This window comes from Venturia canescens, chromosome 9 (genome assembly GCF_019457755.1).
Source record: "Venturia canescens isolate UGA chromosome 9, ASM1945775v1, whole genome shotgun sequence".
In the NCBI taxonomy this organism is placed as follows: domain Eukaryota; kingdom Metazoa; phylum Arthropoda; class Insecta; order Hymenoptera; family Ichneumonidae; genus Venturia; species Venturia canescens.
In genome coordinates, this window is record NC_057429.1 from 11,829,983 (window position 1) to 11,842,634 (window position 12,652).

At 41.8% G+C, this 12,652-nt stretch overlaps 1 protein-coding gene across 2 annotated transcripts in view; it reads right to left on the reverse strand.

Moving 5' to 3' along the window:
- The window catches only part of mGluR (metabotropic Glutamate Receptor), a 37,634-nt gene that overhangs the window by 6,433 nt on the left and 18,549 nt on the right, over window positions 1-12,652 (reverse strand). For both annotated transcript variants that reach the window (XM_043427710.1, XM_043427711.1), the window contains exons 2-6: window positions 10,917-12,541; window positions 8,961-9,176; window positions 7,743-8,406; window positions 3,529-3,641; window positions 1,616-2,747 (exon numbers count right to left, since the gene is read on the reverse strand). In XM_043427710.1, the coding sequence (XP_043283645.1) occupies window positions 1,616-2,747; window positions 3,529-3,641; window positions 7,743-8,406; window positions 8,961-9,176; window positions 10,917-11,423 (2,632 nt within the window). In that variant the 5' untranslated portion in view covers window positions 11,424-12,541. The remainder of the gene's footprint in view (window positions 1-1,615; window positions 2,748-3,528; window positions 3,642-7,742; window positions 8,407-8,960; window positions 9,177-10,916; window positions 12,542-12,652) is intronic.

Sequence of the window (12,652 nt, forward strand, 5' to 3'; positions counted from 1 at the left end):
TTTTTCAATACAAAATACCGAATGAACTAGTGTTAATTTAAGGAGGGTGGATCGCGACGATACAATGTTGCCATACTAAAGCATGTTAAAAATATTGAGAATTTCAAAATGATAAGAATTTCATAAAATTTGGTAAATGTATTCTTTAAAAACATATAAGACGATCTAAATATCTTTATATTTTTCTACCACATAGCTCTCGAGTAATTGAACACTAAAGTTCACGTGTATAAGCATAGAGTTTACATATATACAGTTATACACCTCGTGCATAAGAACTTCGATTTAACGCTCAATTATGCATAACCATGTGGTAAAAAAATTTGAAAAAAATTGTATTTTTACACAAGATGCCAAAGAATGTTATCACCAAATTTGATCAAATTTTGATTATTCTGATTTCGTGATCCACCCTCCTTAACTCGATCGCAATGGAAATTGCTATACTAAAATAATTACAGAAAAGTGCAATTGAACCTTGCGAACCGGAAATGGGACAATTTATATCAGCATATATTTATATATATTTCAGCAACTGCAATTATACGAAGAGACTCGTTCGAGATGATTTCATTCCCACCCGGTCTTAGACCTTTTTTCCCTTCCCCAGAGATGAATAAATTTTCAATAAGTAACTCTAAAGAATACTTCTACTCTGAAACTCTGAAAAAGTTGAGCTTCACCTACAGGTAGTTTTGTTTAACTGTTCAATTTTGTCGGATTATTTTGATCGAATCATTTATTTCGTTATTCTACAAAGATTCAGACGTATTTTGTTCCAATTGAACAAACGGTTTCCGAAAGTATTCCTTTCGCGTGACCGTATTTTTTGGTGACGCAAACCAGGGCACTCGAAATTTGGATTGATTCCTAACCTCTGAGAAGTCGCTGTTAAGGAGGGTGAATCACGAAATCAAAATAATCAGAATTTGATCAAATTTCGTGATACCATTCTTTGGCATCAAGTACACAAATACAATTTTTTTCTAATTTTTTTGCCACATGGTTATCGCATTATTGAGCGTTAAATCAAAGTTCTTATGCGCAAGATGTATAACTGTGTATATGTATGTAAACTGTATGCTCATACACGTGAACTTTAGTGTTCAATTACTCGAGAGCTATGTGGTAGAAAAATCTAAAAAAAATTATATTGTCTTACATATTTTAAAGAATGCATTTACCAAATTTTATGAATTTTTATCATTTTAAAATTCTCAATATTTTTAACATGCTTTAGCAACATTGTATCGTCGCGATCCACCCTCCTTAAACATTCGGTAACCCTTTATTTTTATCGTCGCTATAGATTCCTTGAATTTATTTCTATCTATGAGACAGCTTGTATCGGGAACTTGGAATTATTTAGTATATGAATTGTTGAATAGAAATGTAGCGATGATGGAATCTCCATAAGCTCCGCCCGTATAAATTTGACGACTTTTGAGGTTTTAATTCTTTATTATGTTCGATAACCTGACCCGAAATTTCGCCAATCCATTCGCATGCACTTAACTGTAATTTAAAATCAGTTATCAGTAGAATAAGAAGGGAGCAGGAGTTTTGTTTTATCGAAAATAATGAATATCGTAAAAAAGAAAATAGCAGGACTCACATCTGGTGACGGAGGAGGTGCCGACGCTGCTGCCAGGTTTCTTAAAGGTGCTGCCACCCATGGTGACCTTGCCTCGTATATTTTTATCGGGCTGGAAGACTATAATATAGACTTTGGGTGAGTATAAACAAACGAGAGTAACGGAAGCACTTAAGCTGATGGCGACGCAGAGGGTGGTGATTTGGGTTTCGTGGGCGTTGCCGGTGCCGAAGTAGATGGGTACGAAAGCGAGCCAGATGATGCAGGTGGTATACATGGTGAAGCCGATGAACTTGCTCTCGTTAAAGTTTTCGGGTATTTTGCGAGTTTTAACCGCGTAGATGGTCGAGACGGCGATGAGGAAGGCGTTGTAGAGTTGAGAGAATAGAAAACTCATGTCTTGGATGTTGCACTTGAGGATTACTTGTCGTCGGTCCGGATAAAAGTGCCTCGTTCCAGGGGGCTCGACGATCATCCAGACCAGGGTGAGGACCACTTGGAAGGCGATGAGGGCGGCTGCGATGCAAACTTGCGAGGTCGGGCTTATGTAACGCGGTCGGACCGCCGACCTCGATGCGGAATCGAAGATCCGGGCGATTCTATTCGTCTTGGTCAAAAGGGCGCCGTAGACCGCGCTGAAACTTACCCCGACGCCGAACCGCTGGAGAACACAGGTGATCGTCGTCGGCGTAGCCAGCAAGAGAAAAGTGTTCAAATAACAGAAGAGAACTCCGGCTAATAATATTATCGTCAATTCACGTCCGGAGGCACGAACGACCGGGGTATCACGATGCTTGAACATCAGTCCCGCAACTACCAACGTCACGACAATCCCCAAACACGAGATCGCCGCCGGTGCGATCGCGAATCCACTCGTCCATTTAATATGCTTTATCGGCAACGCGTAACAACCGCGCTTATCCTCGTGCGGCCAATATCCCGGCTGACAGTCCTTACACGTTTTCTCGTCGTAAACGTACTCGTATTCCTCGCAACGATCGCAAACCCAGCAACAGGTGTCACCCTGTTGCTTCCGGATCATTCCAGGCTCGCATGGCAACGAGCACGCTGAAATCGGTATCTCCTCCGTCCCCTTCGCCCAGATGAGCTCCTCCGTGCTCAGGTCCAAACGGTTGTACCATTTTCCAACCACCTGCCAAAATCCAGAGAACTAAGTTTTTCTCGTGCATTTATCGCCTTCGATGGACTTTACTTTTTTCGATCGCGCATCGGAGGACTTTTCTTTCGATTTTCCCGGGATTCTTTCACCCTCGGAACGTTCCCAAGTTTTCGAGGAAACACTGACCGCGAGGGGAGCGAAAAAGTTTCGTCCATTCTTCGACAACTTTCAGGCCACGGAGAATAAGAGTTTCGGTCAGCTGGCTCGAACGGTCAACTGACCGAGTGCGTTAATAAATAATTGACGAAATTTCTTCGGTACTAGAAGCTCCTTCTGCGCTCAATGTTTCCTCTCACGCTACGAAAGAGTTTCACTAATAGTAAAATTGTTCATTAATAAGAAAGCTTTCTCGAATGAGTTAAACTGACTGCGGAAAATTTGACGTTGCCGAACGTAATTGAACTCGAGCCAGAGGGGCCGTGAACGAAAAAAAAGGTTTTCTTTTGGATTCGACATTGCGGGAATAAAGATTCAGAATGACGCTGAGGTTTGCGACGTTATGGAGTCCAACGAAATGATGTGAAAAAACTCTCGAATAATTCCGGTCAATCTCCAATTTTGTTTTTTGCTGAATTTGCAATTCGTGGTTTTTCTACCTACACCAATGACTCGTGAAATAAATAATTGGTGAATTACAAATTTTTTTTTCGTTCATCTCGTTGGACTCCAACGTTGCAAACTGGAGCGTCGTAGATTCGGGGACAATGGAAGATCCACTTTTGAGGAAAACCAAGGACATTTGGTTGCGACTTACCCGATAGTAATATCCGTTTGTTCCGCTTTGATTGGCCTTCTGGAAATTGAGGATTTCATACCGCGCTAATCCGTCGCCGTGTTGATCGAATTTGACTTCGCTTCCAGCGAGATCTGTACAAAGATGAGGCGCGAAGAGAGGCGTTGAAAATACGTGTGTGCGTGCGTGTGCGTGAGCGAGAAGCGGCGTAAATCATTATCGTTTTAATCATTAAGGTGAACGTTCCTTTGTGATTGAAAGTCATCGGAAACGTGATTCAGTCCCGAGACAAACGGCTTTTAATGAAAGAACGAGGAATCTTGATGACGAATTAAAACACGCGAGAGCGAGAGCACGCTACTTGACATTTTGAGTGAAACAATATAGCGGGCGATCGGGAACAAAGGGAATTTCAAGATTAAACCAGGAATAGAACGTTCTTGATAATTATGGCCGGACGAAAATCCAAGTGTGATTTATGCGACGAAGGATACGCGCGAGACGTTTGATATTGCTCCATGAATTTATACATGTACTTTATGAAGGTGCATATAGGTGCACGGCTGCGGGAGCGATGAAGCAAACTGCCGGAATGAACGTTAGAAATGATTTCGGTATAGCCGCCGCACGAAGCGACCTCGTTTCCGATTTCCCTCGAGCCTCGAGCCGCCCCCCTCCAGAGCGATAAATTATTATCACGCCTCCACTTTTCAGTATACGGAGCGACGCTGTAACGTGTGATATTTCTAATAACAGGCTGCGCTCGTACACAAATTCATTTGTTCTTGCCCGCGATTAATTCTCGAATAAATTCATGAAGAAAGCTTCATTAATCTCGCAATTACTTCGGTTTAATAACGGAAGCTCACCGTAGCTTTTACAGCTCCGGTTATTACTGCCTTGGCGCTCGGTCTTAGCAGCCCGCGCGAGTTCGCGTGCTTAATAGGCCCCGAAGAAACAGTTGTACTTTCTCCATTTTTCCGCGCCCTCCCACTGCAAAACTGCAAAAAGCATATTTCTCGAAAGCAGTCGAGCATTCGAAAGAAAGTTCCTGCCAATTTTCTCGGGGCGGATTAGTCTCCGGGGGACTCGATGCCGGTAGCCTCAATTAAGGCAGCGAACAATTTCGAAATCAGCCTACAGAGAAATTACCCAACGAGCATTCTTATTTTCGAAGAGGGCAAATAAGATTTAGCTACGATACGAAAATGAGCAAGTTTTAATGACAGTCGCTGAGTTTAGTGTCTCATATTTTTATTCCCCATCAATAGTCAGGCCAATGCCAGCAGAGGCCATCGTCGAAGAGCTTTATGTTTTGGTCTCCGAAGAAAATGGCGTACACGCTCATCGAGGCGCGCTCATATTTATATGCAGCCCGAGCCAATATTCAGATTTTTTTCTCAGATCTTTTTAGCCTCTCTTCGCATGAAACGTTGACACGAGGCTGTACAGCAGGGAATAAGTTATCGAAAGGAGGCTCTCGCGACGTCAGGTGAATTGAGACGAGACGCTTTTCCCCGAGATTCTTTATCCGGGAATATAACTATACACGTGTATCTGTACGAAGGACTTTTCGTTTGGTGGAAACAGCAATTTGCGAGACGTGCAAAGCTCGAGGATCGATATCCTTCCTTCGGATATTGCCTGTAGTGTGACTGTACTTTATGAAAGCTCATATTTCTGTCCTTGATACAACTCCATTATTTTTCTCTCTTTCCTTTTTTATTTCCTTTTTCTCCCGCCCATTTATTTCTCCCTATTTTTTCTCAATTCTTCTCGCCACATAATTTACCTCGATTCCCTCTCATCAATTACCCATCAGAAGCATCCCGGACTTTCACACGAAAGGCGTTGAAAACAGTGGTTTGTTTACTCCCGCCCGAATCTACTGCGTCGCGAGCAACTTAATACGCGGCTCGACTGCCCCGAAACCTGATATCTTTCGGCTACGTTTCAACCACCCTCGTCGCTTTTGGGCCCGCGGAAATTCGATAAACGAATCAAATGAAATTGGTTACGACCGACACGACTTCCGCTGCCACTGCTTCCTCAATATTTCTCTTTTTACGGTGAAACGAAGCTCGCAAATTCTAATGAGGTAATCAGCCAAAATTGCTTTTTTAATGCCTTCTTCCCGCTCGACCCCCAGCAATTTCAACTAATAAGCAAATTCCCTCCGGTTTAATGATTCTTCCTACTTTTCTCTGTTACTCGCTCACAGACCGCCGTAACAGCCGGTCCCAGAAACAAAGTCATTTCGCGAGAGTTTATTCTCTCCTTACATTATTTACGAGAGCAAATCGATCTGGAGAAAAATCATTAGAATCGATCTTCCAGCACAGGACGACACGCAGGAACCTAAATGGGAACATTTCTATCGGTCAATGGTGCAACTCGCGGTGGGTCGCGAGGAGCAATAAATATGTAAATACTTCTGTAACGGGTGGGGATCAAATATTGGAATGACTCAAATTTCGAACAGCTAAAATCTCGAGTTTATAAAATTCGAATGATATAATATGGAGACAAATAGATTCGACTGGAGCTTTGAATGCCTAAAATAAATAAAGCAGAAACTGCAAGGTTCGAAGCACGTTTACATCGAAAATAGAATGTAACAATCGCCCATAGGACGATGACTGAAATATCGATTTTTCGAAAATTCGACTATCACTCTTTCGATTCATAAATTACTACAGTCAGCGATACTGTGAAAATTCACAATTTTGAAAATATAATTACGAAAGACCAAATATTACTGAGGTTAAAATACTGAAAGACCAAAAAGTCGAACAGTCAAAATAGCGAAACGTTAGAAAGTCGATCGATCAAAATAAAGAAATGCAGTGGAGCTCCAAATACACGCGTCTCACTCACTCACTTACTCAGACCGGTGATCTCCAATTTTAAACATCGTCATTTTGACTTTCGCCTTTTTGAGCCATCGCTATTCTGCATATTTAAGTTTCATAGGCTCGAAAAATTCACTTTCGATTTTTTGCTACTCTATATTCAGGTCTGTCTGTAAAACAATTACTGTCCATTTTGAATTCGAAAATATGAACTTTTGACATTCGGATGGTCTGTTAAAATTGCATTCGAAATGAAAACTATTGAAATATATATTTTCGGGTAAATACGAATTCAAAGAAGGAATTTTTGATTAAACACGCAATCTGCTGAATAGTCGATCGGGAATAAGAATTTCAAATTACTTATTTTTCTCCAAACTGACATGCACAACTTTTAAAATTTCGAAATATCGACCGTTCTACAATTCAGTTATTCGTCATATTGAACCCCACCTTTCTGTAATAACTGATCGGATGATTAAAGTAGTTCGGCCGTTCTATGACTAGTCAAGCTTGCAACTGCTTTGTGTTGATTTATTTCAAGTATAAATTATTAACAAAATTAATGAACACGTTGAGAGTATTTTTATCGTAAGAGTGTTATAAAATGCCTTAAAAATATCATAAATATAGATTTTTTTGATGTTAATATGTTATTGAATTAAGAGAAAGAGGGTGAATGATAAGAAAACAATTAATAATGATTATTGACAATTAATAAGATGTGTCTTTTCGTCATTCAAGCTGAAATTCAACTTCTTTTTTTATTCAAAACGACTCGTTCAACACTCAATTATAGAAACATTCAAAAACTACACGATAACCACTAATAATCTTACGTAAAAGATGAAATTTATACTTCGATTTGACTAGTTAATGATTGAGTCGGTACCGGCGACACTTTAAATATATACACACAACGTAGGGAACATTTTTATAGTGCGAAAGAAAGTTTATATCGGTGCAATGTTACCGAGAAAAAGGAATGGTCAACTTATTAAAAAAAAGCGAAGCTGCAAGACGAATGAAAGTATTGTTCATTTATTTTTTTTATTTTTCACACTTTTTTAATGTTTTCCTTGTTAAAAGTCCCGTAAGGCAAACTTTTCTGAGCCTCCAACACCGTACAATATTTTCACAATTAATATTATTGTGAGTTCCCTCCCATAGGATACCGTATAAAAAAGTCAAAATTTTAAATAAAATAATCAAAAATGTCGCCCCTTAAGAGGCCCCGGAACCGTGCTCATCGTTATCAGGGGCCTTAAACTACCATTTACCGCAACTCAAGTGGACCTTTACCGTACTTAATCGAATGGCCGAACTACTTTAAATGAAGCTACATGGCGAGAGTTTGATTGAATAAGTGCATTTTATTCTCACCGGTGAAAGAGACGTTGAGGAGATATTTCTTGTAGAATGTGCCCTTGTCGTAATTAATCATAGCGGTACAGAGAGATTGAGCCTTTCCGCACAAATCCCTCTGGAGATTATGAAGGGCGAGGGCGAAAGCGTATACGGCATCAACGACGAACTGGACCTTTGATTCCTGTTCGTAACCGGTGGCAGGGCTTAGGCGTAGTTTGGGCGAGCACACAGTCAGGGATTTGTTGGTAACGAGAGGTACATTCGTGCGTAATGTACATCCAAATACTTCCTCCCAGTACTCGCCGAACCATGGATTACGCCGATTAGTTTCGGGCGTGAGTGACGTCATGTAATCATCAAAACCGGGAATATTTTCCGACTGTAATTCCACGGTGATGGCTCCCTCGGCCTCGTCCTCGAGGCCCTCAACCAGTTTGTTTTGCCGGCCCCAGCCGTCGCTCGCGATCCATTGGAACGGCTGGCTCAGATTCGATCTCCTCGCAGCCTCCAAAATTCTTCTCGCGTCTTCCGCCCTCGTGAACAACACGACCGCGCGTGCATTCGCCTTTTTTGACAGCTTCTGAATTATGCTGTCGAACACCTTGTCGTCCGCGGCACTCGGGACCTTTTCCGCTGCTGCTATACACACGTTCCTGTCCGTGGCCTCTCTCGTGAAAACCTGCTTGTTACCACGGCCCCAAATCGTTTCGAGAATAACCAAAATAATCCCTCGAACAAGTTCAAACGATATTTCTTCCTACTGCGCGTCATTCCGATCATTTTCAACTCTACTTTTAGCGTCGAAATATTTCAATAAAAACTATATCCAAGTTACAAAAACAAGTTGCGATCCATTCCCAAAGATATATTTGAAGAAAAACAAATTTTCGTCCTCTCGCAATTGTGAAGTTTCGGATCACCAGAAGTCTCACGATCGGCGCGAGCGTTGAACGAACGCGACTTGCGCCCTTATTCAAATCTTTGTTTTTCATTCACTGACAAAAACGTCGAAAGAAGTTGTTGAAACGTGTAACGAAAAAGGTAAATGTTACGCTGGAATTTTAGTGCAGATTTGGTGTAATCGCCAAAACTTCAACGTGATAAAATCCGTAAAAGAAAACGAAATAAACCGAGGCGATTCCCTCAATACTTCAATCCTTAACTTCGATTTCATTTGAGTGAGAGAGATTCGTTGATACATATGGATAGAAAAATATATAAACATAGACGCACCTCGATGCCGTACTCGCCGTAGGATCCCTCGGAGTATACGGTCGACACGTACGACCAGTTGGCACTCTTAACAACATCGACTAGAGCGATTGATTGAAAAGTATCGGGTGGCACGGTTCTCGCGAAGTAATCGAATCTCGTCTTGTCGCTGAGCGCCTTGGCCGTTGAGGCTGGTGATATTTGCGGTATGTGAAAGAGTCTTAGGAGATTGGCAACCTGAGGGAATAAAAAATGCGGTTAAAGTGATTGATCATCGTTGAAAACATCGATACGCGAGGAGCTGAGGATTTACTGTGCTGGGTAGCGGGGAAAGGGGTAAATAATCGAATGAAAAGGTCGGCGAGGCTCTCTTTATTTCGAGTTTGATTGAGATAACTGTGCACTCGGTGATTCTTCTGAAAATGGGAAAAGTCGGTATATAGCTGTGGCGATTTGGAAAGGAGCCAAACTTTTCATTCTCGTATGGCAGCCGAACGCGCGAGTTGCACATGCAGAAACGGTAAATACTATTGGGAAAAAGCGAGCGATGTTTATATTCTGGTAAACATACAAAAAATGGAAAAAAAAAAAAAAACGTAAATAAAACTACAAGACAAAGTTACACGAGGCCACTCTGGAAATGTGCCAGTGCATCCGTCCGTTGAATGAAAGAGCGCTCCTTACGATCTAGCCCGTGGGCGTTGCGGCCTTGAATTTTTATGCCCTCGAAAGGGTCACGCGTATGTGTACCAGCCAAGCGTCTGGGCTTGCGTCTGAACTCTACACCCGGAGTGTTAATTTATCGGCTAGGGAAATTGGCACTTCGAATTGGGATCGGCATATGCGGAAGACACTGATAAATATTTAGAGGGCTCGTGTTTATTATTATTCGAGATGCAGTTTTCGTGGAGGATTCTTCGATAAAATGTTAGAATAACTTAATTTTCGAACAACTCAAATCTCGAGTTTATAAACTTCGAATGATAACGTGGTGACAGATCGATTCGACTAGAGCTTTGAATGGTGAAAATAAATGAAGTAAAAACTTCAAGGTTCGAAGCAGGTTTACAACTAAAATAGAGTGTAACAATCGCCCATAGAAGGACGACTAAAATATCGTTTTTTCCGAAAATTCGACTATCGCCTCTTTCGATTCATAAATTACTGCGATAAGCAATACTGCGAATATTCACAATTTCGAAAATATAATAACGAAAGACTTAATGTTACTGAGATTGAAATACTGAAAGACCAAAAAGTCGAACGGTCGCCGAATGGCGAAACGTTAGAAAGTCGACCGATCAAAATAAAGAAATGCAACGGAGCTCAGAATACTTTCAAAAAGACGAAAATAGCTTTCGTCTTTTTGAGCCACGGCTCTATTCTGCATATCTAAGTTTTATAGGCTCGAAAAATTCACTTTAGATTTTTTTTACTCTATATTCTAGTCTGCCTATAAAACAACTACTCTCCATTTTGAATTCGAAAATATGAGCTTTCGACGTTCGTATGGTCTGTTAAAATTGCATTCGAAATGAAAACTATCGAAATATATATTTTCGAGTAAACACGAGTTCAGAGAAGGAACATTCGGTTAAAAACGTAATCTGCTAAATAGTCGATTGGAAATGAGAATTTTGAATTACTTATTTTTCTCCAATCTGACAACTTTCAAAATATCGAAATATCGACCGCTCTACAAATTGGTTATTTGACATATCGAGGCCTACCCCGACTGCGAAATAGACCGAATTCCACTTTATTCTTCTAGTTTCGTATAGCCTGTTTATTGACAGCGCGTAAGTTTCCGAAGGAAATAAGGAGTTTTCCCTTCCAATTTTCGTCGATCGTTCGAATCGCGGTGATAAAACGTTCGAGTAGGATGAAGCTTTGATCGAAGCATCAATAGTAGCTACATAAGTGTAGTCACGTCGTCGTAAAGTCGTTTTCGAAAAAGCGCTGGTGAAATGAACGAACCTGAAGGGAAACCGAGCTGTAGGATCCTCCAATGACTCCGAAGATGGGTCCGGCGCTCGCAGTTTTCCGGATCCTGGGTGGAGACTGATCGGTGCATTCGAGGATGCTGATGTCAAGATTGGAGAGGGAGGCTCTGACGAAATGGAGGCTTTGATTAAGGGCGTAAGTGTCGCGGCTGCAGGTGTCGAGTATGTGAACACCGAGGGAGATTCCGGGCAGCAATGTCTGTTCGTGGTTGATGCGATCGATCGCGAAGAGCATGGCCTCGAGTCTCTGAACGCCACGATTATAAATTTTCGGGCCGCAGGTAGAGTCGCCTTTTTCGTGTACGGGAAACAAGCCGCCGAGAACGATGTCTCCGGGTATCAAAATCGCCTCCCGTTCCACCGGAGATTTGCTCGATCCGACCAAGATCGAGCTACCGATCCCACCGTAATTGTAAAAAGTCATTTGAATCGTCAGCAACAGATTGAGGAACGGGACCATAAGAAACGAAGCTCGAGTCATCTTCACGGACGCTATGACGATGCGGCTTGTCGGCTCTTCCTGCTGACCAAAGTCCCCCAAGACTGCGCAACCACTTTATAGTTTGACCAGCGTTTTATCGATATACATATATACATCTATACTCCATAGACACAGGAGTGGAAAGACTCAAACCCGGTGGGACGTCTTCTCCAGAGAGCTTCGTATATTTCGTCTACGATCTGCTTACATATATATATATATATATATAAGCGTATACCTTCTTCAGTAGAGTTGAGGAAAACGATTTTACCCCTTTCTCTGCCCCGCGCCTCTCCCTCTCTCTCTGCTCTTCTTGCGCTCGATTTTCTTGGGCTGGTGATGACGTTGAGGAATCGTTCAACTTCAGAATCCTTGGCTATTATCCATCGAGAATCGAGATCGTTTCTCAACTACACACGCGTATGCCGTCTTTTATATCCGGAGCTTGAGAGATCGGTCGGTTCCTCCGCGTATTACGGTGCACCACGGAGATATACACTTTCAACAATTTCTCAAGTCTCGATCCTGCTGGGAGGTGTTCGCTCGTAGAGACATTTTTCATCTCCATCGTCGCGCGTTTTCAACCTATTTTTTATTATGTTTTTGGTGCTCTTGATCTCGTCGGGTTTGTTTGTCGTATAATACAGATGCGGGCTAGTTTTTTACGAATTTTTAAGCAACTTTATATTCCTCCTAGGTGCGTGTTACTTTTTTCTAGTATCGAACTTGGAGACCGCTCGTAATGTTCGATTCCGGATCTTATTCGCCGCTTCTCATCTGTACGAGCTTCCGGATCGCGGCTTATTCCGAAGGGAATCGATGAAATTTTGAATCAACTCTCGTTCCTTCTTCATCTCCGTCATTTCCGGTGTCCTCGAATTCATCGGCCTCGTCGTCTTCGTCTCCGTCATTGTCTTCCTCATGCTCGTTGCTTTTCATGAAATTTTCTTCTTATCAAACCTTGGGACAGTTGGCTCGACGAGTTGAAGCTTTTTCTCCGGAACAGAGCATTATAACGCAGGGTGAGATGTCACCCTAATCCCATCCGTGCTCTAATTAATTTAACGTCCTTCCTCGTTATCATCGTATTAGTTGCTGCCAGTCGCCTGGACGTAATCCTGCAAGCAGAAACGACAATTTCCATAACAGTTGTAGGTCTCCTACCATTAACAAATATCAACATTTCTCTGTACCGGTGAATCAGTCTGTCGATCTTTAAATCGAAGTCT